Raw genomic sequence first — 27,873 nt, 5'->3', positions numbered from 1 at the left:
ACTCTTATACAGGTTTTCCTCTGCGAGAGCGCCCTCGCCCTATTCCACCAACAACACGTACGACTTCACCTTGCAGACCGAGAGCCGAGAGCTGTTGGAGAACTCAGCATCCGTCCTTTGCTGCTCGATAGCCGCGATCTGACTTGCCTTACCGAAACGACCAATTACACCGTTACCGTCCAGGTTCCCAGAGGAAGCCAGCCAACGCAGGGGTCCGCTTCAGGCGCCAATTCCGCCCCATTCGTCACCAGCGCACAATCTGGAGGAAACGTCGTTGTATTGCCATCACTTACTGGTCAAACTCCTCAAACTACCGGAGACGTACACAGCAATCTCGATACCGCAGGCAAGGTCACTACTTGCCCTTTGATGTCGGATCCGATTCCGACTCCGTCGACCTTGATTGAACCAACTTCAGGAGGAACTGTCATAGCGCCGCTGCCGTCTGCACCAATGGCATCAGGAGATCTTTTTGCAGAGCCTATTGGCACGGATGCGCCGCCGTCGTCTATCACGACTCGAAGCGACCACCCTGTTCCGCGGAAGGGTATTACATCAGGCGGGCCGCTCCAGACCAACAAGTTCTACGCCAATTTTTTCTTGGGTGATCAAACGGCACCAACTTACACCTACCCGTACGCCATAGCATGGGGTGCAGGGAAAGGAGCCGCCGCCAGCTACGGCATGACTATTTCTCATATCGATGCGAATCAGCGGGTCTTTGGCCCGAACAAGGACTCCGGGGCGGCGTCCTACTTTATTAACCCAGTAGGCATTCAATCCATGGTCATCAGTGCCCAAGAACTTGAGGCGGATACAGCCGTGGGTATGGACAGCGTCACAGCATTTTCCGCCAGAGTCCACCTGAAGCCGAATTCAGGAGCTGTGCCTGCGATTTCGTTTCCTTTGGTTCAAGGGATGCCGTTTGTAACGGCAAACTACTCTGGAGCTACCCCTGTGATCCGCACCGGGGTGTTCTTCCGGACTGTTACGCGGGCAACCCAAGACCCAAAGGCCGGCGTCGCCAAGTACACGTTCCAACTCGAAGACGGGAAGATCTGGCGGCTGTATGCATACGCGACCACGGGAGATCAATTGGACCTACAGGTTGTCAACAACGGAATGGCCCAATCAACGAAGCCCTTCTTCGGATCCATCCAGCTTGCCAAGGATCCTGGAAATGGCGAGGCGGTGTTTGATCTGGCAGCTGGTGTCTATCCTACGACGGTCACCTTGTCTGGCTCCGTGAACGGTAACACGGGCACGTACAGCCTCAAGTTTTCCAAGGAAGGGCACCAGGATGGAAAGCTGGCCATGTACGCACTGCCGCATCACGTCGCATCGTTCGACGCCACAACCAAGGCCGCGGTTCAGCAAGTCCTGCTTCAGACCCCTACCAAGGGCAATGGAACACTGGTGCTGGCTGATCAATGGACCATGGTTGAGCCGAACCTGCCCGTCAGCATGGGCTTTGCTCCATGGAGTCCCGAGAAAGGTCCTCTCACCACCATCTCTGAACAAGCGAAAACCGTAATCCGCGGGATAGCAACCCAGGAGGTGTCTCAGGATATGAGTGCGCAGTCAGATCTGGACTCGATGTACTTCAGTGGAAAGGCACTGGCCAAGTTTGCTATTTTGATCGTGGCCATAAACGACGTTGTGAAAGATACGGGGTTGGCCCAGTCAGCCCTGCCCCGACTGAAGGAAGCGTTTGCCAGATTTGCGGACAACAAGCAGAAATTTCCTCTTTTGTACGAAAGTAGGTTTTGATTTGCCATACCATGCCGCTTGTTGCTAACAGCTCTACAGGCGCGTGGGGAGGTGTTGTATCCTCAGCAACATATGTAACAGGCAACGATGGCGCCGACTTTGGCAACACATATTACAACGACCACCACTTCCATTATGGCTACCACATCCTGGCAGCCGCTGCAATCGCGCACCTGGATCCTACATGGATGCAAGCCAATAAGGCTTACGTCAATGCCTTGGTGCGCGATTTTGCCAACCCTAGCACCAAAGACACGTACTTCCCACTTTGGCGCTCTATGGACTGGTACCACGGGCATAGCTGGGCACACGGTCTGTATGCCTCGTACGATGGAAAGGTGAGTGCCCTGTCTGGGCTTGCAATGCCATGACTAACGATTCGAAAGAACCAAGAATCAAGTTCGGAGGACATGATGGCCGCCTATGCTATCAAGATGTGGGGAGAAGCCTCGGGTGACACTACCATGGCCATGCGCGGCAATCTTCAGCTCGCCGTCATCGCCCGCTCCCTCCAGTCATACTATCTCTACAAGAGCGACAATGTCGTGCAGCCACCCCAGTTTATTGGAAACAAGGTGGCCGGCATCTTGTTCGAGAACAAGGTCGACCACACAACCTTTTTCGGCGCTAATATAGAATACATCCAGGGCATCCACATGATTCCCCTCCTTGCATCGTCGCCTTTCGTTCGGACCCCAGCCTTTGTCAAAGAAGAATGGGACGTGTACTTTAGTAACGGCCGCGTCGATAGCATCGTCGGCGGATGGAGGGGAATCCTGTATGGAAACCTGGCGACGATCGATGGGAAGACTGCGTTCGACTTCTTCAACAGCCCCAACTTTGATCCTGGTTGGATCGATGGAGGCGCAAGCTTGACATGGTACCTGGCCTACGCTGCGGGTAAGTCGATGTCTCTTTCATTTGATGGACTACCGCTAACATGAGACCCAGCGATGGGCGGCATCTAAACTCCCATGACACGTTCAGAATGCAAGTAATGACCTAGGAACGAGACACGATGCTTTGGAGGGCGGCAACATTCGAATTCCTGCTTGCATGAGTAATGACAGAATGAACACGACCAGTATGAAGAGATGTTATGGTAATCCTAAACGACGAAAACGATCAAAAATAACGACCGCAATACGCTTAGATAGTATCTTTTATGAATCGAGAATGGGAGTTTATGCTTTGGTCTTTTGCATTTTGCTCGCACATTTGATAACGCCGTGTACCATATTGTTTGTGATGTTTGTGACTCTGCCGGTGCAGTCATCTTCAGCCTTCTTTTGTGCTATCGGTAATAAGTCCATGCTACCATCGCGAGGTGTTTGGTACTGTTCGCATTGGGGTACCAATGAGCATATCCTTGGGGACCGTAACTCTCAAGAGTCGGGTAATATGTTGATTCCCGGCAGAACCCACGATATACTCGCTACACTTGAAGCCTCTATACTTGGCCACTTCATGATTGGCATTAATTAATGCCTTAAAAATAGTGCCGACGTTTGAGCGTGTTTGTTGTCCTACTAGTTATAGCTGCCTGGCTAGGTTCCAAGACCCCGCCAAGATGAGGCGTGAAGAGCGTTCGGACGAGCTGCGGAGACTCGAGAAACAGAGATATATTGAGTTATGCCGGTTTGATGACCATTGGAGGAAGCTCAATCAGACACTGCGAAACATGCATAGGCAGATTTTACGGAGGATGAGTTCCGCATTCTTCTCGCGCTGGAGAGGTTGCGAATTTGATCTCGTTTTATCAGGTTTAGTCCCGCTGCGGAGTGCTTGAATTGTCGAACCACAGCAGGACAATATATCACATGTGTTACTAGACATTTCAGCTGCGTACGGGATAGAACATCTCGAGGGTCTGCTGTGCCAAGCCTTCCAAACCTGCGGCTGCTGCATCTCGAAATCTGATAGTAGTCCCGAATGCCTGGACGGACCAGCTAAGGAGCCGGTTGGTTGGCTAGATCTAGCTCGGGGGGTGGCTCTCTTCTCTTTTGCAATTTACACGCCCCTTTGTTCATTCGCGGGGGAGGAGGGAAAAGATGCGAAATTCCGTCAGATGGGAATTTCCAGGGGGGGCTTTTCTGATGACGCGTCACCCATCTACGTAACACGGGCCCCTGGTTTCCCATTTTCTTTGGGGGCCGAAAAGGCTAAGCTTTTCTCGCCACAATGCTTATTGTAACCGCTTTTGATAATCAGGCTGGCTTGGATTCCGTGACCGTCATTGACTCTGTTTTTGCAAGCCGTCACTCGCATGTAGAGGATTTGGGTGCGGTGCTCTTTGAACATGGCCGTTGGTGTGTCGTTGAAGAGCACGAACACCGTGGCGTTCGGCCCTTGCGCACCGTTGGTCAGCACTGTACGTGCGCGGCGCGCATTGGCATTCAGCATCCGGATTCCGGGGTCCGTCTCTTGTTGACTTCTTGAAACATTTCCCCATTTCACCCAAGAGACACAGAATACGGTTGGGGCTCCCGCCGGAGTTGTCCTTGCTATTGACTGGGTTGGTCGTTAATACAGCCTCAAACCCCAGCTGTTGACAAGTGCAGCTGAGGGCAAGGTTTTCAAAACCCGTGAGGCTCTGCAGCCCTTCAAGGCGACTTGATTAGATGCATTGACGAACAGCAGAGGCAACGCTGTCTCCTGGAAGCTTGCCCTGACGCGGTTTGAGCGGGTTGATAAGGATGGTGTGGTCTAGTTCGGAAGACGGCACAATCGGCCCAGTCACGACCGCCTCGCAACCGTCGAGCTTTTGGGCCGATGGGGGCACAAGAGATGACATTCTGGGACCGCCTCAACATGAGACGAAGTGCGAGCCGCTATGAGCCCGGGCGCTTTGAGTCCACGTGAATTAGGCCAATGCGCAAAAATGCTGCAGTCAAAATTTGCCATGTTCATCATTTCACGATAGTCTCGAAGACGGCGCTAACGGTTCGAGAATTTCGGCGCAACAACTCCAGCGTATCCGGAATTGGCTTTGTCCGGTTACCTGGCTGCCCAACAACGAATGCTGATTGCGATAACGAGCCCATCAAGGTATTCGCGAGACTTCAGGCAGATCTGCAGCTTCACTCTGGTTTGCGCAGTGCTGGCTGAGCCATGAAGGCCACGTGCATGTTGCGACGCGCCCAAGGCAGCGTTCCGTGAGTGCCGCTCAGCGTCAAAGTTGCCGACTCGAGAGAAGGAAGTGAACGGAGATGAGTGGGGGTGGGGGAGTTGTCGATTGGACGGATGACGGTGGCTGTGAAAGTGCCAGCGCACGATGGCGGCGTCGAAAAAGCACACGCATGAAGCACGAGGAGCTGGATGACTCGGGAGACGTCTGCAAAATGAATCGGAGACATGCACTCTGACCAGCCTCCGTGCCCGTCTCCCCTCCCCCGTCCCCGCATTTCAGAGTTGAGGCAATCGTGTGTTGGATCATCAGATCAGGCGGGCTGAAGAGACGAGGCAGACGGGCCTGCTTCATGCGAGGATTTGAGCGTTGAGTTTGATACTCGAGATGGACGAGGCTGTAAGCACTCTGGCCATTATAGTTGAGGCGATGAGCCAAGAATAAAGTGCAGTTGAACAGAGCGTCGAGTTTGAGTGTTTGACTTTGGGTTGATCCAGTGAGGCGGATGGCAGGGCAGAAGGGCAGGGCCAGCAGAAGCTTTATCGATAAGGCTCGATAAGGGTCCAGAGCGGGTGGGCTGCAGACAAAGTCCATGTCCACACCGGGGGGGCATGGTTCTCTCAGCTCACTGCGAAGCTGTCGGGTCGGGACTCGCAACTGGGGGGTCCGTAGATCGGGACATGGGGCTCCGAATCCGAGTGGGCATTGTGAGGACCCGCCCCCAGCAAGCAAAGCCAAGGCAGGGCGTTTCGCAGGGCAACCGAATGCAGCATTCGCCATTGGCAGGGAGCACGAGTCTGGAGCTTGTTTGCCTCGCCCGGCAACCATTGGAACACTGTAGGGTTCCATTGGCAGCAATCATTGTGGGCATTCGGGGGTACGTAGCGCCATGAGTGCTGGTATGTTAGTCGCAGGAGCACCCAGAAAAAGTCAAACTTCAGACGAGACCAGGAGATGTCCCTGTTTGAGGTTGAAGAGGTCAGCCGAGTTTGAAGTGTGTGTGTGTGTTTGGTAAGAGCACCGCTGCTGCTATTTTTTGTTGCCGTCCAGTATCTTCAGGCCGTGGGCGTGGGCGGGTGAGCTCGAGCTGTTGTTTGTCGCAAATCGTCCGGTCCCCTGAGCCGAAGGTCAAGACGATCGTCCCTGGCTGTGGAACGGCTTCGTGCCGAGACGAAATATGTGGAAAGGGACTGTCAGCCAAGCCTAAACTTGTGCGTTTTCGACCTCAAGGTTCGATGTTGGAAGTTGCTGCGGCAATGGTGGCGGGTAAGTATCCGTACAGCAAATTGGCTTCGGGAAGAAAGGTTGAATGCGACACCGAATAGCCTTTTGCGGGTGAGTTGCTTGTGACCTACGTGCTCGCCAGCGGCCGCAAGCAAACGGATGGTCGTTTTCTATTTCCTTTCTTTTCGGATGGATGACTGAGCATGCGTCGATAGGAAGCCAAAGATACGATGGACGGGAGCAAAAGTCCGATGATGACGGTATCGTGTCCACAAGCTAGGGGAAGCGGGCAGTTGCCGCGTACCTTGGTGACGTTTAACAAGCTTCTCTTGCCCGGCACTTTGCGAGGTTTTGCTGCCACTGGCCAGGGCACTGGGCAGCCAACAAGGACAAGATGCGCCTGTCGTATGGAAAGCAGCAGAGTTGTTTCCGCCTCTTCCCAGCTTCGCTCCCGTATCGGCCGGCGGAAAAGTGGGAAGTGGGAGAGAATCCCAGACTGTCAGAGGAAAGTGGGTGCTGTCCGTACCTAACTAAGGTACAAAGTAGAGTAGGTCTCAAGGCCGGCGGCAGGAGGCAGGAGGGCGCTAGGAAGCAGCGGAGAAATTTTGACGAGAGTGAAGGTGAAGCAACCTAACGCCAAAACAGCACAGCCACGCTTGGCATCATCAGTCACCTCCATTGGGCGCCGCCGACTTCACCCTTGCTGGGTGTTTGAAACCTGCCGCCAGGTAGTTGCTACTAGCTCGCCCGCTGTATGACGTTGGGGGAGGAGGAGAACCTAGGGACCCGAAGGAAGCTTTCTGGGAGCTTGCTCTAGTATGCAGTGAAGTGACTAAGGTGCAGTCCAGCGCTGCAGGAGGAGTGGGAAGTGATGCAGTGTACTCCATGACCGCATGCATGGAGGGAGGCATCCAATGTCCCAGTGTGCCATTGTCATGGGCCCCATCATCATTCTCCAAGGAGGCCTCCCTGGGGATCCATACCATCTAAATGCCAAGCAAATCAGGTTCCAGGTCGAGTCCTGTTGGACAACCGTCCAGCAGCAGTAGCAGCACCAAACTTGAGGAACCAGCAGGCTTCCACACCACCACCAGCCAGACCAGACACATTCTTGCTGAATGTTGAATTGCTGCTTGTTTCGTCCTACCTTTACGACATCCCGTCCCACGTTTCCCCATAATAGCTTGACAAGAAAAGGGGGCTATGTTCTTCCCCTTCCTGCACCGCGTCTGAGCTGCTGTCCTACCGTCCACCAACCCAAAATTGATTGCTCTTGGCTATCACCTGAAGCTTGCTCGAGGAGCACATTGGAATTGCAACAGCAGCAGCATCTGTATTCTGGAACACGGCTTCTGGACCCCGTCTTGTGCCCTCTCTTCCTGCCTATTGAGATCTACGCAAAGGCTGCCAGTTGGCAATTGCGCTCGCACACCATTCCTCGTTACGGTCAGGGACGTCTGGACTCCCCAGTGCGCACGACACTACCACACTACACCACGCTCGACTCGATCACGACCCGACCACCACACCACGACTCTCTGATACCAGATCCCTCGTTACCTTGCGACTTGGCGGCCCAACGTGCCCTCATCTCTGCGCAACCCTCCTCCATTGGATCACGCACGACTTGACCGACCGTCCTCTACCCCACTCACCCGTCGGGCGGCACGCGCATACTGCGTACTGCATACAGGTACAGTAGACGGAGTACTGCGTACACACACATAGACACATCCGCCGAGCAGGGCCTCCCAGGACTCTCATCCGGCCTGTTCGTGGCAGCCAACTTGTCTATCTGCGATTCCTGATAGGAACTCCCGTTGCTGCTACTACTGTACATACGACAGTCAGTCCGCAGCCATGGTCTGTAAGTACCCTGCTGCTATCCTTCACAGATAGATACATTGCCGTTCCTGCTGTTGCGTTGGATTTCTGTTTGATTTTTTTCCGATCGAGAGAGAGAAAAAATACCCTGCTGCGCCAGCTACACCGCAAGGTACTATCGCCTTGTCTCTGAGTTCTTACACTTCACTCACCTCTTTTTCCTCCCGTCACCTCCTCCATCACCGCCGCCGGCCCCAGTAGCAAGCCCCGTTTCTTCTCTCCCACCCATGTACTGGTAGCTGCAGCTCCCTGGATTGCCTGCGCTACTCTTGCTACTTCAGTCTTGGCACTCCAGTCTTTCCAGTCTTGGATGCACTTCACTCACGCCGGCAACGCACTTGACATTCTCCTTCCCTCCAAGCCACTGCGCGCATCGTAACGTCCTGTTCCTGCGACTGGCTCTTTCTCTTCTTTCCTGCCACACCCATTCCAGGCGCACATCTGGTCGCCTTGTCCCTCGGATCGTCACTCCTTGATTTCCCTTCTATTTTCGTTTCTCATCGGTTGCCTCACCACTTAACGCATACCTTACACTGTTATCGACGTTCGCGACATCGCAGATACAGCTTTTTTTCTGGTGGCCTGGGCTTCGGCTGATATGGTGGCGCGATGTCCGACGATTCAGCCAACAGACATTTTCGCGAACAGGTTCGCTCTTGGGGCAGCACGAACAAGCCCAACGCCCGCGATGGCGAGGTAGACGAGGAATCGCCTCTACTCAACGGCAACCACTCCTCCGGTCACCATGGCCAAAATGGCAATGGAAACGGCGTCGCCGAACATGACCACCACCAAAACAAGACCTACGGCTTCTTCCTCGACCCAAGGCATACTCCAGGCACCGACAGCGACAACGTTGCCGTGAGATACGGCTCTTACGCCTGGCACATCACCAAGGTTACTCTCCTCAGCAGTAAGTCGCCCAGCCGCCAGCCGCATCGTGTTGCTGCGCCTGGTAGCTAACAAACCCTCTATCACAGACTATGTCAACTTCCTTCTGGTCATGGTGCCTATCGGCATCGTCGCAGGCCAGGGCAACTGGAGCTCTACCGCCGTCTTCACCATCAACTTCTTCGCTATTATCCCGCTTGCCGCCGTCTTGTCATTTGCGACCGAACAGATCTCCGTGAAGCTGGGCGAGGCACTTGGAGGACTGCTTAACGCTACTTTTGGAAATGCCGTCGAATTGATTGTCAGCATTGTCGCCTTGAAGGACGGTCAGATTGAGGTCGTTCAGTCGTCCATGCTGGGCTCGATCTTGTCCAACTTGCTTCTGGTTATGGGCATGTGCTTCTTCTTTGGCGGCATTGTCAACATGCGCGACAGAGTTACGGGCCAAGGCATGGAACAGAGCTTTGCTTCCGCAACGGCGCAGACCACTTGCTCGCTGATGACCTTGTCTTCGGCTTCGCTGGTCATCCCTGCTACTGTAAGCTTCTCGCGGAATATGCATGTACCCCGCTCCTTGACTAACACCGCCTACAGCTCTACTCCGCCCTGTCTAAGGCTGATTCGGACGACAAGGAGCACAGCATTCTGCTGCTCTCTCGCGGAACTGCCATTATTCTACTGACGTTGTACGTGATGTACCTCTGGTTCCAGCTCCGCACCCACCCCAATCTCTTCGATGCCGAGATCCAGCACCACCACGACGAGGAGCCTGAGGAGGCCCTCATGGGTCCCATCGCCGCCGCCGCCGTTCTCGTTGTCACCACGGTCCTGGTCGCCATCTGCGCCGAATACCTGGTTGGCAGCATTGACGACCTCGTCGAGAGCGCGCACATCAGCAAAAACTTTATCGGTCTTATTCTCATTCCGATTGTCGGTAACGCAGCAGAGCACGTAACGGCCGTGGTTGTGGCCATCCGAAACAAGATGGACCTGGCCATGGGCGTTGCCATCGGCTCCAGCATCCAGATCGCTCTCCTCGTCACCCCTTTCCTTGTCATCCTCGGCTGGGCTGTTCTCGACAAGCCCATGACTCTCCGCTTCGAGACTTTCGAGACTGTGGCCTTTGCCTTCTCCGTGCTTGTCGTTACGTACACCGTGCAGGACGGCAAGTCCAACTACCTTGAGGGAGCCATGTTGCTTGGCCTCTACATTATCATCGCCTTGGCTTTCTACGTCAGCCCCAGCGACGCCCTGGACAAGGCATTTTCTACCGTCATGGGTTGAGCATACGTTTTTCTCAAAAGTGTCAGAAGGCTCCATACACAACCTGGAACCTGAATTTTTAGAGCTCCGCCAAGAACCAATGACTCCCATATACCCAGCGGGACGTCTTGGTGGCGCGTAGCTAACTTTGATACCAGTATCAAACCATTCCGAGTCTGTCTTGCAAGACGAGGCTCCTGTTCCAAAGACTATCGTTAAAAAAAGAGAGCTCGCTCTCGTGTGTGCATATTTCCTTGGTGTGTCTATCTCATCTGTACAATATTCAACGGGCGCGGCTTCTAGGGGGGCGGTATCCAAGGTTCCTTCGAGAAATGGAGAAATTGGTGTTTGCAAAGGCACAAAGACAGAAAACAATGGTTCGCGAGGTCCGCAGTATTAGTGTTCGATTGCAATAAAAGACGTCCATTTGGACATTGAATCAAAATCAACTTTTCTGGTCTAATTTCGCCTTTAGCACCTGGTATCTCGCCGGATACAGTCATGAGATGTCTATGTGTAATATGAAAGTAGACGACGTACTCAACATGAACCGACAATGCATTTCTCCCCATCCGACCATGGCTCTTACAACGTTGGCCTTGACATGGGCGCAATAATACCCTGCTTCTTGAGAATGCGCGGCTTCGTCGCCTCCTGGAACGACTCCTTGGTAACCCACTCGGGACCCAGAGGCATACGCAGCGAGCGCTCGTACTGTGCCTTGGACTCGTACATGTGAGGCAGCTGGGTCGCGAGATACTTGTCGTTCTGTGGCATAACATGTCAGCAAACTATATCGATACAATGAAGGGGCAGAAAAAGAAAACTTACCTTCTTGACGCGCTTCTCGCTGATGATGACCCTGTCGAGCTTGGCGTCCTTGCGATCCGCCTTCTTCACGCCCTCGACCTTTGTCACGAAGCGGCCCTGCTGCCTCTTCTTCTCCCGCTGACTGACGCCCTCGCCGACCCAGCCGCCCCATCCCGGCAGCGTGTTGTCGACGATCTTGTCGTCGTCCTCGGCCTCGACCTCGGCCTTTTCGCGCGCAAAGTCGACCACCACGTCGTCGCCCGCGAACGCCTTGTCCATCTGCGCGATGTCGCGGATCGCGAGGGGCAGGTGGACGTCTTCGCCCTCTTCGGAGTCCGCGTCCTCGTCGGAGTCGGAGCCGTCAGCTGCTTTTGAGCGGGACTTGGGCTTCGGTGCAACGGCCGTCATGGCTTGCGAGTTGTCCAGGTCCAGCACGCGCGGTTGGTGCGCCTTGGAGGAGGACTTCTTGCGCGGGCCTGAGGACCACGCGGAGCCCGTCGTCGAGGGCTCGGCGGTGATGGAGTAGCCTGCGTTGACGGCGCTGTTGTCCGGCACGTCGTCGTCGTCGTCGTCTGCGTCCGCGCCCGCGCCGGCGGCCTTCTTGCTCTTCTTGCTCTTGGACAGCGCGGGCGCGGAGATGGCGGGCTTAGCCGCGCCGCCGAACTTCTTGCGTCCCACGTCCGTCACCTCCTCCTCGTCGCTGGCCTCGCCGTTGGAATCGATGTCCCGGCGGATCTGCGCAATGAGCTCGTCGTTGGCCTTCTTCTGCAACGCCTCGGCCTTTTGCATGAACTTCATCTTCATCAGGTTCGACGCCGGACTGTCGTCCTCTTCGTTCTCGATGCGCTTGAGCTGCTTGAGCAACTTGCGCTTCTCGCGCACCACTTCGTCCTCGTCATCGCTACCATCGTCGTCCTCCTCCTCTTCGGAGTCGTCCTCGCTCTCGGAGTGGCCCGCGCGGCCCTCCTTGCGCTGGCGCAGCTCCTCCTCGCGGCGGGCCATGTCGTGCAGTCCCGCCCTGTAGTCGTCGTCCCAGACGGCGCGCTTGTTGGACGCGCCCAGCTTCGCCCACTTGGAGTCCCTGTGGCGGGCGCCCACGCGCTCCAGCGCCCTCCTGCGGTCCGCCGCCTCGCGCTCAGCCTCCGAGTCGATGTCGCCGTTCTCGGCCATGGCCTCGTGCAGCTTCATCTCCTCGCGCTCCTTCTCCTTGCGGTGCACGCGGTGGTACGCCTTGCTCTTGATCTTCTTGATGCGCGCCGCCTTCTTGGTCTCGCGCGAGGCGATCTCGCGCTCCCGCCGGCGCTGGTTGACGAGGTCCTTGAGCGCCTCCCTGGACAGGCCCTCCTCCTCCGCCTCCTTGCGCATCCTGTTCTCCTCCTGCTTGTTCATCGCCAGCCCGCTCTGCTGCATGATGGACATGATGGTCTGCTCGAGCTCGTTGCTCGAGTTCTTGGCCGTGAGCGCCTGCAGCTCGCGGTTGTCGAGCCCCTCGTCCGCGGCGTTTTGCGGCAGGGGGAAGACGAGGTGCTCCGCGCGCCGGTTGTGCTTGACCGTCTCCTGCCAGCGGCCCAGCGTCTCGTTGGCCGTCTCGTACGCCGCCGCCCGCTGCAGCTTGTCCTGCTGCCGGCGCGCGAGCGGCACCTCGAGCTTCTTGCCCGCGCCGGGGCGCGTCTCCTTCTCCTCCTTGGCCATGAGCTTCACCGACTTGCGCATCTGCGCGTCCTTGACGCCCGCCAGACCGAGGTCCTTGAAGCTGATCTTCTGCTTCTGCTTCGTGGGCGCCGCGTCCTCGTCTTCGCCGCCGTAGCTGGTGATGAACTTTTGCAGGGCGCCGAGCTTCGACGGGTCGACCTCCTCCTCGTCCTCTTCGTCGTCCGAGTCGGACGAGGGCGGGCTGTCGGCGTCGGAGTCTGACTCTGAGCCCTCGGAGCCGGAGCCTTGGTCTTCCATGGACTCGTCGGATTCGTATTCGTCCAGAGCTTGCGCGAGGTCGATTGCGTCCTCGCCCAGAGATTCATCGTCGTCCTCGTCTTCTTCAGAGTCGGCCTAGCTGTGGTGTTAGTGATAGCTTTCCCGGACGTCCATCTTAGTCGCCGCAAACCTCGTTTTTGGCAGTCTTGCTGCCTCTGAAGGAGTATCCCTGGAAATCCTCCTCGTCGCTGTCGCCAAAGGCCTCGTCACTGTCGAGCTCCGAATCCTCGTCCTCGTTCACGCCGTAGTGCCATTCGTTGCCCTCGCTGTCGCTTCCGTACTCCGAATCATCGCCCTCGCCGCCGCCGCCGGAGGCCTTGGCCTTCTTCCGCCTCGGCTGCTCCTCATCATCGTCATCCTCGTCCTCGTCCTCGTCGTCCTCCTCGGCGCGCCTGTGCTTCTTTCCGGTGTCGGGCTGCGCGTCAATCTCCCGGAACCTCGGCGTCTTCTTCTGCTTGGTGGGAAACTGCTCCGAGGCGATCGTGAAGGCGTCGAGGGCCTTGGCCTGGGCTTTGGATTTCGACTTGCGGAAGTTCTTCGGCTGCTGCTTCGACGACAGCAGGGGCCGTCCGTGGGATTGTCTTCCGGCCATTTTGTCTTTTGTCGAGAGAGGCTTCTGTGAGTGACTGCTCGTGTGCTCTGGTCCTCCCGTCTTTTTTCCCCATCCAAGAGAGAGCGCAGCGCACGACCATGGGAACTTTTTCTGCCGTGGTGGGCGAGAAGCGGTCAACAAGAAATTTACAGTGGGGCAGCTCGCACCGCTGGGCCGTGGCGTGGGCTGCACTGTGCTCTGTAAAACGGCCCAGGGTCGTTGCGTGCGCCGGGCGGTCTTCAAGGGTCTATGACAAAAAAGTGGTCCCACCTGCTGCCGAGGGGTGCCGGCGACGAACCACTAAGCCGTCCTCGATTTCCCATCCTCCAAATTTAATCTGATCAGCGCATCACCAAACAGCTCCCACTGCGTCGCAGCAAGCACCACCCACCCCCCACGGGCCCAACATGGCGTCTTTCGCACCGGGACTGCGGAGGCTCGCCCTCAAGGCGTCGCCTTCGCTGTTCGTATGCCGACAATGCCAGCGCCAACAGCCGCAATGGCGCTCCTCGTCCTCTCGAATCCTCGACATCGTACGATCGCAGCAGCAGCAGCAGACCCGATGCTTCAACCAGACCAAGGCGCCCCTGAGCTTCAGCAGCAACGCCGTCGTCGACAAGACCTCTCCGATTATCCAGCAGGCCACCGAGGCCGCCAAGGACACCGTCAAGAAGAGCGCCTGGCCGGAGACGAACTCCAAGTCGGTGGCCTACTGGCTTCTTGGTTCCGCCGTCAGTGTCTTTGGCATCGTTGTCTGGGGTGGTCTTACGAGGTTGACTGAATCTGGGTATGCCTGCACCTCGACAGAACTCTCCTGGAGCTTGACTAACACCGTAATCAGCTTGAGTATCACCGAATGGCGTCCCGTAACCGGTTCCATGCCCCCTCGTAACGAAGCCGATTGGGAATCCGAATTCGAAAAGTACCGCGCCTCTCCCGAGTTCAAGCTCCTCAACCCGCACATGACCATGGACGAGTTTAAGAAGATCTACTTCATGGAGTGGTCTCACCGCCTCTGGGGCCGCTTCATCGGAATGTCCTTCGTCCTGCCGACTCTGTACTTCATCGCCCGCCGCCGCGTCACGCCCAAGATGGCCCTCAATCTCTGCGGAATCTCCTGCCTCATCGGCTTCCAGGGCTTCATCGGCTGGTGGATGGTCAAGTCCGGCCTCAAGGACGACCTCTTCGCTCCCGGCTCCCACCCCCGCGTCTCCCAGTACCGCCTGACCGCCCACCTCGCCACCGCCTTCGTCTGCTACTCCTGGATGCTCATGACGGCCCTGTCCATCTTCCGCACGCGCCGCCTGCTCGCCGACCCCGTCGCCGCCTCCAAGGCCCTCGCCGCGCTGCAGAACCCGGCCATCAAGACCTTCCGCCGCCTCTCCTTTGCCCTCGTCGCCCTCGTCTTCACGACCGCCATGTCCGGCGCCCTCGTCGCCGGCCTCGACGCCGGCCTCATCTACAACGAGTTCCCCTACATGGGCCTCGGCCTGACCCCTCCCGCCAAGGAGCTCTGGGACAAGTTCTACTCCCGCAAGGACGACGGCTCCGATCTCTGGTGGCGCAACATGCTCGAGAACCCCAGCACTGTCCAGCTCGACCACCGCATCCTCGCCATGACCACCCTGACCGCCATCCTCTCCCTCTTCGCCTACTCCCGCACCGGCCGCGTCGCTGCCGCCCTCCCCAAGGACGTCAAGAAGGGCGTACTCGGTACCGTCCACCTGGTCCTGCTGCAGGCCACCCTTGGCATCAGCACCCTCATCTACATCGTCCCCACACACCTGGCCGCGACGCACCAGGCCGGCGCCCTGGCCCTGTTGACCGGCGCCCTGGTCTTGGGTCACCGTCTGCGCGTGCCCAAGTCCACCCTCGCTATGGTCCAGAAGCGGATCAAGGCCATGAACATTAAGCCTTGAAGGGCATGTTCTCTCTGAGGCTAGCGTTTTTTCCTGAGTTAAAATAGCATTGATACCTGCATTATGGCAGCGATTTGACATTATGGCATTACGGCACATGAACACAGAAAAGTAGATATGTATAACAGCTGTAGCAACACGCAATAGGGGCGGAATGCGTTTCACGACCACCCTTTTGAGGTCTGGTTCATCACATCTCCTGTCTAAAACCTTTTTTTCATTTAAAATAGAAGCTCAACTCTAGACTATGGAATGTCTGCCGGATATCTTTTGTTTTTGGTTGGCGCCTTCGAGTGCCCTCACGACTAGCAATGATGACAACATCATTCGTCTCTTGACATACCAGTCCATTCATCTAATGTGTTGATCCTCTACTTGTGGGCTGCGATACGTTTAGTCAGACATGAACTAGCGACGAAGGGCTAAGTGAGACATACCAATACCCTCCTCAGGGACGGGCTTGACGCCAACGACCTCCGCGGCGGAGGCCTTCTTCTCCGCCTGCTTCTCCTCCTTCATGAAGGGGAAGGCAAGGACCTCACGAATACTGTAGTTATCGGTCAAGAACATGACCATTCTGTCGATACCCATACCCTACAATTTGTTAGTTCGTGGTCCTGTCGTAGTGCTCGGAAAACAAAATTTACCCATCCTCCGGTAGGAGGCAGACCGTACTCGAGAGACATGCAGAAGTTCTCGTCAATGAGCTGGGCCTCGTCGTCACCCTGGTCCTTCTGGTTGGCCTGCTCCTCGAAGCGGAGTCTCTGGTCGAAGGGGTCGTTCAACTCGGTGTAGGCGTTGGCAATCTCCTTCTTGCACACAAAGGCCTCGAAACGCTCGCAAAGACCGGGGATTTCACGGTGGTACTTGGCAAGGGGCGACATGACCTGCGGGTGGCCAAAGATGAAGCAGGGGTTGACGCACTGCTCCTCAATGTACTCGCCGACAAGCTTGTCGATCATGCGGGCGTTGGTCAGGGGCGGCGAGCACTCGAGCTTCATCTTCTTGAGGACCTTCTGGAGGAACTCGTTGGTCTCGGCGGTGTGGAGCTGGTCGGCCGGGGGGAACTTCTCGCCGGTGGCCTTCTCAAGCTCGGGAATCATCTCGAAGCGCTTCCAGGGGGCCTCCCAGTTGACCTCGTAGACCTCTCCGTGTTGGGTGTGGAACTTGGTCTTGTAGCCGCCGGTGAGGTGCTTGACAAGGCCGGAGACGAGCTCCTCGGTTGTCTTCATGAGGTCGTAGACATCGGCGAAAGCCTGGTAGAACTCGCAGGTGGTGAATTCGGGGTTGTGGGTGAGATCAATGCCCTCGTTGCGGAACTGGCGGCCAAGCTCGTAGACGCGGTGGAGACCGCCAACAACGAGTTCCTTGAGGTAAAGCTCGGGGGCGATTCTCATGAACATTTGCATGTCCAAGTCGTTGTGGTGGGTGATGAAGGGCTTGGCGGTGGCACCACCAGCAATGGGACCCATCATAGGGGTCTCGACTTCGACGAAATCCTGTGTGGTGTAAGTTTCAAGGGTTCGGTGTGAAGCTTGCGAATGAGTCCCAACTAACCCTGTCGTCAAAGTACCTTCTGATGTATGTAACGATCTTGGATCTGGCGATGAGGATCTGTCGGCTCTTCTCGTTCATGATCAGGTCGAGGTAACGCTTGCGGTGGCGCTCCTCGTGGTCCTTGAAACCGTAGTACTCGTCGGGCAGGGTGTGCAAGCAGGGGGTCAGGAGAATGAACTCCGTGGCGAAGATGGAGAGCTCACCCTCCTCGCCCTTCTCGATCTTGGACTTGGGTGCTGTCCTGTTGGGTGTTCGTTAGAATTGAGATTCCTGTTTACCAAGTCACGCGACACGAACCTTCCGGGGTAACCAATGATACCGACAATGTCACCTGGACCATGTCAGCCTATGTCTCCTCCGCGTATCGGTTCTGGTATTTACCTCGGCGAAGGTGCAGGTGCTGATCCTCGAACGACGGTGTGCCCTCGGCGACCTCTTGCGCCTGAGCCATGACCTGGACCTTGACGCCCTCGGCGCGGACATCGTAGAAGAAGAGCTTGTTGCCGGAGGCACGCTTGTTGTAGATACGGGCACCAACACGGATGACCTTGGACTTGTCGCTCTCGCCGGACTTGAGGTGTCCGAAGTCACTGGTGAACTTGCGCAGATCGTAGTCGGCTATATTCGTATCAGGTCCGTTCTTTCGTGGTCCGAAATGGTTCGGGGGACTTACTGTGGAACTTGTGGGGGTAGGGGTTGGGAGACTTGGTCTCGCGCAGCCTGTTCCAGTCCGATCAGCATATATTTCCATCCAATTGACCCAGATATGAGACATACTTGTTGATGGTGCGAGATCGGTTCTCAAAGTACTGGCTGGGGTCGAGGTTCTTCTCGTCGGCCTCAGCGTTGCCCTTCTTAGCAGCAGCAGGCTTAGGAGGGGCGGCGGCGGCCTTGGCAGCCTTCTGAGCCTCCCTTTCACGGGCCTTCTGGCGCTTCTTAAGCTCGGTCTTGGAGATCATCTCGCCGGTGACCTCGTCAAGCAGAAGCTTGGCCACCTGCTCGGTGGGGGGTTCGGGGGCGCTGGAGTCGGCCATGGTTGCGGATTGCGGGGTATTTGCCTGGAAGAGTTTCCCCTGTCAGTTTGTGAAATACGGGGAAGAGATCGGTGTTTATAAATGGCTGGTGTTCTCTTTCGAGGCTGATTGCGAGTCACCTCAGGGTCGGCTTTGACTCACCAAAAATCCTGCGTTTCGCGATCGAAGATGTACCAGTCAAAATTATTTAAAGCCGGGACGAGGGGCACCAGACCAGTGTATTGGCTGCAGCGGGGTAGTGGCGCACACTGAGTCAAAAAAGCAATTGCCCTGACTCACCGCCCTGGATGGAGGGGCAGACTTCCAAAATCGCTACGTGGGGGAGGGGTTATGCTACTGTGATCCTCGTAGTCGCACACTGTATTTTTGCACGACTAGCCCCTGAGCCTCCACGCGACCCAACGTCGTCCAAACCAACCTAGATCTCCCGACGGTTTAATTTTACACATCGCCCAGCGAATTCGCAAGCAGCAACTGTGTATATGAACTGAATGCTAGAGCGACTTCGTTTCCTGTGTGCTTGCTATCGTTGTTGCTGTCGTAGTTGCTATGATGATTGCCGTTATCATTGTCTGTCGCTGTTAGCTATCGTCTTCGTTCGTCGTCGTTCTTGTCTTTATTAAAGTCACTAAAACAACCGCGCGAACGCAGAAAAGTTAGGCAGTCTCACGAATTATTAACAGTTTTAGGCTTATATCAGAAGATTATAGCTGTAATTGAGGCTATAGGAGGCTTTACATATCTGCGGACGGCCTACGCCGTCCTGTGAGATGAGCGACTCTCATGGGGTGTCTTGCCAAGGTTCTCAGTCTTACCAACATCTGAACGAGCCTCTATCGCTAATGTTATGATACTTTCCCCATGTTGGATACAGGTAGTGTTTTGAAAAAAAGAATTGAAGCAAAGATTCAGAAAGCAAAAGTTCAGGACAATTTTGGGGAGTTGAACCTGTCAGCCCCCTCCACTAGCCCAAATTGGCGATTCTTGGGTTCCTCTTTCCAAAGTGCATCTATGTCAAAAGCTCCTGAAAGATATGGAAGCCAATGCCTTCCCAAAAAACCTGTACTGGGGATCTAGGAGGGCACTACCTCGTCTCGGGCACCACATGCAAACCACCTCTTTCCCCCTGGAAGATGTCGTCGTTGATTTTCTTCAACTTCACACTCCACACACTTACCGTTCGCGAATTCCAACATCAGCCATAACATAGGGAAGATACTCAAAGCATCTCAAAGCACGAATAAGCTTCAATGGCTGACCCAAATAAGAAGACAACGGCAAGTAAGAGGACAAGCGCAAGGGCAAGGAAACGAGAGGCGAAGAAGGTCAGGGAAGAACAGGCTAGGCAACAGTAGGCCAGGGAGCAAGAGGCCAGAGAACGACAGGCCAGAGAACAGGCCACAAAAACTAGAAAAGAGTTTTAGGAGCCTCTGTATGTCCCCATCTGTCATCATCGTTGAGGAGAAACTGACCGATGTTCCAAGGCACGCGCTCCATAATGATTTACGCATCAAGTTCCAAGCCGCCAGTAATTTGATGAGAGACCTATACCAACAAGCACCAAACCCGTACGACATCAACGATACCAAGCGCTTGAACGAGTCAGCCAGGCCAAGATGGGTCAGGACGCGAGTGCAACTCTATAACGCCATCAGCGAAGTCAAGGATGCCGAGCAGCCCCTTCTCGACTGTGCAATGAAGTACCGGGGTCGGATGACTGAGGACGAGTGGATCAGGGTATTGGAACAAGTAACGGGACAACTGAATGCGATCAAAGATGCTGGCTGCCACAAGCTGTACGCTGACCTCCTCGGAAAGGGACCAGCCAGCAAAAGATAGCGGTGAGTAACGAAGTAGACTGTTGGGCAAAGCGGAAGAGAAACTGAGCGATTGTTGATCGATACTGCTGTCATTCACTCTGGGACCTCTCTTCCACGGGTAGAAAGCGATGCTATTGACTGCAGACAAACCAGATAGTACTATGAATCATACTTCTTCATAATCTCCCTCAATCGATCCAAAGGCAGTGCTTCGATCGTCCGGCCGCAGAAACCGGTCATGGTCTCGGCAGAGCACAACACGTTGTAGATACTCTCCTCCGTCGCATCGGCCGCAGCCTCGAACAGTCCGTTGATGCTGGTATCGTCAATGGACTCAATCTTCAACGCCTTCGCCTTCCACGGATCGACCTCGCGTCTCTCCATGCTGATAGTCTGCACAGGAATGTGGTTGCCCGTGGAGAAGGCGAGGAAAATGTCGCCGGACGGGTTGTGGCCATACCCGCCGACCCTCGACAGCCCGACCGTCGCTCTCTTGGCGAGCCTCTGGCACTGAATGGGCGTCAGGGGCGCGTCGGTGGCGATGATGACAATGATGGAGCCGTCCTTCTTGTCCTTGTGCTTGGCGACCTCGACGAAGGAGTCGGCCTTCTCCTTTTCGAGGATGCGGCCGACGGGGAACCCGCCGATGCGCAGGTGCGCCGCCTTGCCGTAGTTGGCCTGCACCAGCGCCGCGACGGTGTAAATCTTCTTGTTGCCCTCGCCGTCGAATCCTTCGACAACACGACTGCTCGAGCCCGTGCCGCCCTTGAAGTAATGGCAGATCATGCCGGTGCCGCCACCGGTATTGCCCTCCCGCACAGGAGCATCCGTGGCCGTCTCAATGCCGTTGATCACGTCCGAAGGCTTGACGGCTAGCTTCGAGATGTCGTTCAGATGCCCGTCGAACGTCTCTCCGACAACGGGCAACAGGAACCACTCCACCTCGCCCTTCTCATTGGAGTAGTTCTTGATGGAGTACTCGTAGATGCCGCGGTAGCAGTCGCCGACGGAGAAGGAGTTCGTCAGGACAATGGGGCTGGCGAGCAGGCCCGTCTCCTCGATCCAGTGCGACCCGGTCAGCTCGCCGGAGCCGTTGAAGCGGAAGACGCCGGCGTAGCACGCGTCCTTGAACCAGTCCTTGTGCGGCAGGATGACGGTCACGCCGGTGTTGACGCCCTCGTCGGTGTGGATTTCTTGTGTGGATGCCAGGATGCCGGGGATATCGGTGATGGAGTTCTTGGGGCCGGCCGGCCAGGTTCCGAGGTGGAGATTCGGGAGGATGTCGCGGATGCGGCCGCGGGTGGTTGATTGAGTGGACATGGCGATGTTTTGATAAGTCAAATAGGGTATTATTGAGCGTGCTGAGCTGCCCTTTGACCTGATTGATTATTCTTTCTCTCTTCCATTCAATGGCCTTCGTTTTATACTATTCGATTTGCACAATGACATAGTCCTCATCGCAAAATCGTCGTGCGAAGGATCGCGAGAACCTCCACTTTGGCGGATGAATCATCATGAACCATTGTGAATGATTGGTCAATTGGTCGATTTGAGGGCTCCGACTTGCTTCATCAGGCAGGTCGTGCAAGGAAGTGTTGCCTACCGGGGAATACGTACTCCGCTTGCGTGGATGTAAGTGGATGTCTCGCCGTCTTACTGCTTCAATCCGCGTGGTCATCCAGCGCCTGCCTGAATGTTTAGCTCAGGCTGCAGTAAGTAAGAAAACTGCTCCCCTCAGGCAGATGCATTCGAGATACATGACGGAGAACAAGACTCAAAAGTAGGGCCACTTTTGGAGAGAATTCGATCCATGTTAGTGTACCTCGGCAAACGGGCTCCACATCTAGATCGCTCGGCCGGCAAGTGGAGCCTCGATGCGGGGGAAGACGCCTCCAAACACTTCCCCCCGGCGTAGTCGACCATGGGCACTCCAACATGGCCTAGCCTGAGCGGGCAGCTCTGTGCGGAGGAGCCGCGGGACCTGAATCCCGACATCGCTCCCTTTCCACCTTGAGTTTACCGAGAGCTTCACATCATCTCTCGTCTCACATTTGCCGTTCGTGATTCTCATATCTCGCATCCAGCCTCTATCTCACCCAATCTTGTAAGCCATCCATCTGTACCATAGTGCTACACCTTGTATATCAGCATCTCATACACAAACCGCCCACAATGACGCCTTCACTCCGCGTCATCCCCAACGTAAGTCGCCTCCCAACCCCCCTCACGAGCTCTCATCTCACGACATCCTCCAGGCCGCGTCCCGCGCCGTCTCTCTCCTGAGGACAATCCAAGCCCATCCGCCATCATGCCCCTGCCACACAAACCCAGGCCACCACCACAACCACTCCCCGCTTAACTTCACCCCGCGGCCCCTGCGGACCTCCTCTCGCGGCTTCGCAACCCCGGTCGACCACTCCCAGAAGGAGTACGCCTTCGAGATGGCCGCTTCCTCCATCCGCTTCGGCCCGGGCTCGACGCAGGAGGTCGGCATGGACTTCGCCAACATGGGCGCCAAGCGCGTCGCCGTCGTCACGGACCCCACCGTCGACGGCCTCTTCGCCATGCAGCAGGTCCGCGAGGCCCTCGACCGCGAGGGCATCAACTACAAGGTCTACAACCAGACCCGCGTCGAGCCCAAGGACAGCTCCGTCCGCGAGGCCATCGACTGGGCCCGCCCCTTCGCCCCGGACGCCTTCCTCGCCGTCGGCGGCGGCTCCGTCATCGACACCGCCAAGCTCATGAACCTCTACTCGTGCTACCCCGACGCCCCCTTCCTCGACTTCGTCAACGCGCCCCTCGGCAACGGCCGCCCCGTCGACAAGCCCCTGAAGCCCCTCATCGCCGTCCCCACCACCGCCGGCACCGGCTCCGAGACCACCGGCACCGCCATCTTCGACCTCGTCTCCAAGCGCGCAAAGACCGGCGTCGCCCACAGGAACCTCAAGCCCACCCTCGGCATCTGCGACCCCCTCAACACCCGCACCATGCCCTCCGCCGTAAAAGCCGCCTCCGGCCTCGACGTGCTGTGCCACTCCCTCGAGTCCTGGACCGCCATCCCCTTCCACGAGCGCGTCCCCCGCCCCAAGAACCCCATCCTCCGCCCCGCGTACCAGGGCGCCAACCCCATCAGCGACGTCTTCTCCTTTCACGCCCTGCGCGCGACGGTCAAGTACCTCCCCCGCGCCGTCCGCGACCCGGACGACTTTGAGGCCCAAAGCGAGATGCTCCTCGCTGCGACGCTCGCCGGTGTTGGTTTCGGAAACGCCGGAGTCCACCTCTGCCACGGTACGATCAGTACCCCTTGAACATGCCAAAGAGCCCCGGAAACGCTGACCATCCCCCAACAGGCATGTCCTACCCCATCTCGGGCCAGAACCCAGGCTATCAGCACTCCGGCTACAAGGTGAACTACCCCATCATCCCGCACGGCGTGTCCGTCGCCGTGACCGCCCCAGCCGTCTTCCGCTTCACCGGCGCCTCCAACCCGGAGCGCCACCTCGCAGCCGCCGAGGCCTTCGGCGTCGACGTCTCCCGCGTGCGCAAGGAGGACGCCGGCGCTGTGCTGGCCGACGCGCTGACAAAGTTCCTCGCCGACCTCGGCGACCAGCCCGCGGGCATCAAGGAGCTCGGCTTCGGCACGGAGCACCTGGACGATCTCGTCGAGGGCACCATCCCGCAGGCCAGGGTGCTGATGCTCGCCCCCGGGTTGGAGACGGAGCTGCAGAAGGAGAGGGAGCAGTTGAGGGGGTTGTTTGAGGCTTCTTTGACGCATTAATACGGTGGATTGGATACGATGAGCGTAAATATGCATTGCGAGATTGGAAAGCACGCGCAAGCTAGCATGGCAGCACCAATTGGAAAGGAAATATCACGACGCTGGTGCGATGAGTCTAATTGTTTAGAGAATTGATGAGTGCTTAAGTAGGACAGCCCGCTATGTAATCAAAGAAACTTTTCGCAAGGCCCGCGGCCGTAGATGACTATATGTAACACGCAAATCCAGCAATGTGTCCAAGCGCGACAATCTAGTACACTTCGAGAATGTAGCGGTCCTCCTCCTTGAGCTTCTCAATCTCGTTGCGGGCGTTGACCTTCTTGCCGCTCTGCTTGGCCTCCGTGTTGATGGCCTCCATGAGCACGTCAGTAACGTCGGGAACGGGCCAGGTGGGACCGCAGAGGTAGAAGCTGCCCTCGTCCTTGATGTAGCTCTGCACCAGGTCGCGCATGGACTCGCGCATGCGGTCCTGGATGTAGATCTTCTGCGGCTGGTCGCGGGAGAAGGCGGCGCCGAGGTGCGTGATGACGCCGGCGTCGAGGTAGGCCTCCCACTCCTCTCCGTAGAGGTACTCCTCGCGCTGATGGCGGGATCCGAGGTAGAGCAGGATGGAGCCGATCTCCTCGCCGCGGGCCTTCTGGAGGGCGCGGTACTGGATGAAGGCGCGGAAGGGGGCGAGACCGGTACCGAGACCGGCCATGATGAGGGGCGCCTTGGGGGAGGCGGGCAGCTTCATGACGGAAGGCTTGACGGAGACGGTGACCTTGGCGCCGACGGGGAGGTCCTTGAGGTAGCGCGTGGCGTGGCCGTAGCGGGTGCGGCCTCTGGGGTCAACCCAGTCGACGACGACGATCATGAGCGCGACGGAGTTGGGGGTGACGGCCTGGGCGGAGGCGATGGAGTACTCGCGGCGCTTCAGGGGGGAGATGATGCGGACGAGGTCGTGGAAGGACGGGCGGGCCGAGGGGAACTCCTGCAGGATGTCGACATAGGTGAGGGTGTCGACCTCGGAGCGCTTCTTGAAGTCCTCGGCGCCAGTCTGGCCACCGAGACCGTTGAGGATCTCCTTCTCCTTGTCGTCCGTCGCGAACTCGGCGAGGGCCTCGTAGAAGCGCTTGGGCGGCTTTCCGAGGACGTCGATGTTCTGCTTGAGGGACTGGTAGACGGTGCGGGTCTCGAAGGCGTTGGGGTCCTCGCGGGCGGCGACCTGGACGAGGGCGTTGGGGTCGAGGCCGTACCACTCGATGAACTCGCGGACCTCGCTGTCATCGTTCTCGGCGTGGATGCCAAGGGCCTCGCCGATGTTGTAGGTGACACCGGAGTCGCCGAGGTCGAACTCGATGTGGAAGATGTTGCGGTCGTACGTGGCGGGGGTAAGACGACGGTTCTCCTTGACGGTGACGGTAGACGTCTTGACGGGCAGCTCGGGGCGCAGGGTAGCCTGGGTGCCGTACGCCTCCTTGAAAGCGAGACCCTTGGCAGCAGCCTGCCAGTCGACGAGCTTGGACTCGACCTCGGGCTCCTCCTTGTCGAAGGCGACGAAGCTGTTGGGCTTGATGGTCGAGGGCAGAGCGCTGACAACAACGTCCTCGGGAAGCTCGGCCCAGGCGGCCTGGGACTCGACCTTGCGCAGGCACTGGCCGAGAGCGTCGACGCACTCGGCGAGGGTGTTGGGGAAGCCCTCAATGAGGGCGATCTTGGCAACCTCCTCGGCAGAGATGTCGGGGCGGGCGATCTGGAGGAACGCAAGTTCAAAGAGGAACTTGACGACCTGGGGCTCCTTCTCGAACGCAGGAGAGGCGGCAACATCGAGAACGTAGAGCTCAATGCCCTTGTCCTGGATCTGCTTGCGCACGACAGGGGAGAGACGCTTCTCGACGTCCTCCTCCTTGAAGTTGGGGAGCTTCAGAAGAAGCTTGCCATTGGCGTTGACGCTCTTGAGAACGTCAAGATCCTTGAGAAGCTTCTCGTCACCGACAGCAACGACGTCGGCCTCCTCGATAGCGTAAGGAGCTTCGACAGCCTTCTTGGAGCTGCGGATGTCGGTGCGGACGATACCACCCTGGGTAAGGTTATCGAACGACTCGTGAACGTACACGTTGCTGGTGGACTCGCGGGACAGCAGGTTGCTGACAACGACGGGCGAGTCGGCGGCGGCAGAGTCGTCGACGTCCCAGAAGGTGTACTGGTGGGCCTGGACCAGAGAGGGGAAAGGCTTGGACTCGGCCTGGGCGTTCTGGAGCTTGCCAAAGATGTCGGCAACAGTCTGGGGGGTCAAGGCTTCCGAGGCGGAGTACTTGACGTCCCTGACAGCCGGGTCCTGGCGCCACTTGCCGGCGAAGGAGATGGCAGTCAGAACATCGGTGTACAGAGCAGACTGCAGAGAGCCGTCGTTGACGGAGATGTCGTCCTTGACCTGACCCAAGACGGAGACGGTGCGGACAGACTCGGGAATGCGAGCCAGGAAGGCCTCCTCGACGAAGGGGCGGTAGACGCGAACGTTGATGGCGGCAACCTTGGCACCGTCGGCAGCGAGACGGGTGACGACCTGCTTCGCGAGCTGAGCCTCGGCACTGCCGAAGACGACGAGTACGTTCTCGGCTTCGTCGTGTCCGTAGTACTCAAAGAGCTCGTAGTTGGTGCCGAGCTCGTTGTTGAAGAGCTTCAGGAGCTCAACAACCTTGCCGGCGTCGTCAAGCCTCTTGTTCAGAGACTGGACCTCGCTGGAGATCTTCTGGTAGGTCTCGGCAACACCCTTCTTCCCCATGGGGTCGGACGCCTTGAGGGTCTTCTTGGCGAGCTTGACACCGTCCTCAACGCCCAGGCTGGGGGTGAGAGCGGTCATGAGGGTGGCTAACAGAGCAGTGTGCTGGCTCTCGTGGTCCTCGGTGGGGTCGAGGTGCTTGTTGAACACATCCAGGAGGTCGGCGACCTTGGAAGAGATGGCGGCTCTCTCAGTGACACCAGTGGACTCGGATGTGATGTTCTTGTAGAGATCGGCAATACCGCTCTCGCTCAGCGCGTCAACGATACGGGAAGTCTCGCGGGCGAGTCTAACACCGTCGTAGATGTGAAGAGTGGGCATGAGAGCAGCCATGAGGGTCGCGAAGAGAGCCATGTGCTGGGTCTCGTAGGCGCTGGAGCTGGCAACCAGACCGAGGCCAAGCTCCTCGGCGGTGCGCAGAGCAGTGTCGTAGTCGGAGACCAGACCGTTTGCGGCATCGTAGTCGAGAGCCGCGACGTGGGCAACGAAGGGGGAGGCAACTCCGTAGAGGAGGCTCAGCTGGTCAAGAGCAGCGCGCAGGTTCCTCAAGCTCAGGGTAGGCGCGAGCAGAGTCTGGGGCAGGTGCCTCTTGGCCAGGTCGAAGTCTGGGCTGAAGATGTAGCCCAGAGCGAGCGCGCCGGCGCCGGTCCTGGTCTGCAGCTGGACGAGGTCGGTGGCCTCGCCGTGGATGTTCTTCTCCTTGGCCTCGGCCCAGGCCTTGGCGGCAACATCGAGATCGAAAGTCGGGGCGGAGTAGGAGAAGATCTTGTCGGACAGGAGGTAGGCGACCTGCTGAACGAGCAGCTGCGCAGTCACGTAGGTCGGTCCGGAGATGGAGGCGAGGGCCACGGGCTGGCCAAAGGGAAGAGTGGAGGAGACCTTCTTGACGGGAGCAACGGGGGCGGGAGACTTGGCATCGAGAACGGCGGCAGAGCCGCTGCTCTCCTGCTGCTTGAACTGCATCTTTGGAGGTTGTCTCGAGAGAAACGTGGGAGTAAATACAGCAAAGAAGATGCGATTAAAGATGGTCAAGTATAGACGAAAGACCAGAAAGAGAAGCCGGACCACGCGCAAGAGAATGGTCTCGAACAAGCAATTGATTCACCAAGGGCAAGCAAACTCACTTGCGTCAACCCGAACGACAGCTTCTTCGTTCTAGGAGGACCTTGGGATCGTGGGAGGGAAGGGGATTGGTAAGTAAAAGACGAAGGTATCTCAAAGTCGAAGACTCCGAGCAGGGTCCGAAGGAATATAAAAAAAAAATAAGCAAAGCAAAAGAGAGTGACAAGGGGGACTTGTCCTTAGCCGGGCTCACCTTACCAGTCCTTTGCCGCAGATTACCTAGCAATGGAAGCCGCTGCTGCTCCTCCCGGGCCCCAGCCATGCTCATGCGCCAGTTGCGGTTCGTCAACCTCTCTCTTCTTGCTCATGTTGGCGTGCGAAACTCGGCGTTTGGAAATTGTTGAAGC

General features: G+C 57.2%; 8 protein-coding genes across 8 annotated transcripts; 4 read left to right on the top strand and 4 right to left on the bottom strand.

Moving 5' to 3' along the window:
• Positions 1-453: 453 nt before the first annotated feature.
• On the top strand, positions 454-2,714 carry COL26b_000854 (uncharacterized protein; the record flags this gene model as incomplete). Its single annotated transcript, XM_053173818.1, has 3 exons — positions 454-1,759; positions 1,810-2,108; positions 2,157-2,714. 3 exons carry the CDS (start codon positions 454-456, stop codon positions 2,712-2,714), a joined length of 2,163 nt encoding a protein of 720 aa, XP_053042375.1.
• A 5,900-nt stretch (positions 2,715-8,614) lies between these two features.
• On the top strand, positions 8,615-10,180 carry COL26b_000853 (uncharacterized protein; the record flags this gene model as incomplete). The annotated part of the gene is made up of 3 exons (XM_053173817.1): positions 8,615-8,918; positions 8,986-9,434; positions 9,491-10,180. The coding sequence occupies 3 exons, from the start codon at positions 8,615-8,617 to the stop codon at positions 10,178-10,180; spliced, it is 1,443 nt and encodes a 480-aa protein (XP_053042374.1).
• A 564-nt stretch (positions 10,181-10,744) lies between these two features.
• COL26b_000852 (uncharacterized protein) lies at positions 10,745-13,532 on the bottom strand (the record flags this gene model as incomplete). The annotated part of the gene is made up of 3 exons (XM_053173816.1): positions 10,745-10,927; positions 10,991-13,015; positions 13,071-13,532. 3 exons carry the CDS (start codon positions 13,530-13,532, stop codon positions 10,745-10,747), a joined length of 2,670 nt encoding a protein of 889 aa, XP_053042373.1.
• A 407-nt stretch (positions 13,533-13,939) lies between these two features.
• COL26b_000851 (uncharacterized protein) lies at positions 13,940-15,451 on the top strand (the record flags this gene model as incomplete). The annotated part of the gene is made up of 1 exon (XM_053173815.1): positions 13,940-15,451. The coding sequence occupies one exon, from the start codon at positions 13,940-13,942 to the stop codon at positions 15,449-15,451; it is 1,512 nt and encodes a 503-aa protein (XP_053042372.1).
• Positions 15,452-15,822: 371 nt separating this feature from the next.
• CLA4 (Protein kinase) lies at positions 15,823-18,042 on the bottom strand (the record flags this gene model as incomplete). Its single annotated transcript, XM_053173814.1, has 7 exons — positions 15,823-15,833; positions 15,889-16,045; positions 16,099-16,950; positions 17,009-17,244; positions 17,390-17,626; positions 17,682-17,728; positions 17,786-18,042. 7 exons carry the CDS (start codon positions 18,040-18,042, stop codon positions 15,823-15,825), a joined length of 1,797 nt encoding a protein of 598 aa, XP_053042371.1.
• Positions 18,043-20,021: 1,979 nt separating this feature from the next.
• Positions 20,022-21,182, bottom strand: COL26b_000849 (uncharacterized protein; the record flags this gene model as incomplete). The annotated part of the gene is made up of 1 exon (XM_053173813.1): positions 20,022-21,182. The coding sequence occupies one exon, from the start codon at positions 21,180-21,182 to the stop codon at positions 20,022-20,024; it is 1,161 nt and encodes a 386-aa protein (XP_053042370.1).
• An 852-nt stretch (positions 21,183-22,034) lies between these two features.
• On the top strand, positions 22,035-23,640 carry COL26b_000848 (uncharacterized protein; the record flags this gene model as incomplete). Its single annotated transcript, XM_053173812.1, has 3 exons — positions 22,035-22,064; positions 22,118-23,150; positions 23,213-23,640. The coding sequence occupies 3 exons, from the start codon at positions 22,035-22,037 to the stop codon at positions 23,638-23,640; spliced, it is 1,491 nt and encodes a 496-aa protein (XP_053042369.1).
• Positions 23,641-23,890: 250 nt separating this feature from the next.
• On the bottom strand, positions 23,891-27,367 carry COL26b_000847 (uncharacterized protein; the record flags this gene model as incomplete). The annotated part of the gene is made up of 1 exon (XM_053173811.1): positions 23,891-27,367. The coding sequence occupies one exon, from the start codon at positions 27,365-27,367 to the stop codon at positions 23,891-23,893; it is 3,477 nt and encodes a 1,158-aa protein (XP_053042368.1).
• Between the last annotated feature and the right edge of the window lie 506 nt (positions 27,368-27,873).

This window comes from Colletotrichum chrysophilum (genome assembly GCF_026319265.1).
Source record: "Colletotrichum chrysophilum strain AFK26 chromosome Unknown scaffold_3, whole genome shotgun sequence".
NCBI classification, from domain to species: Eukaryota; Fungi; Ascomycota; class Sordariomycetes; order Glomerellales; family Glomerellaceae; genus Colletotrichum; species Colletotrichum chrysophilum.
Note: the sequence above shows the minus strand (reverse complement) of the source record. Positions and strands in the feature narration are given on the sequence as shown.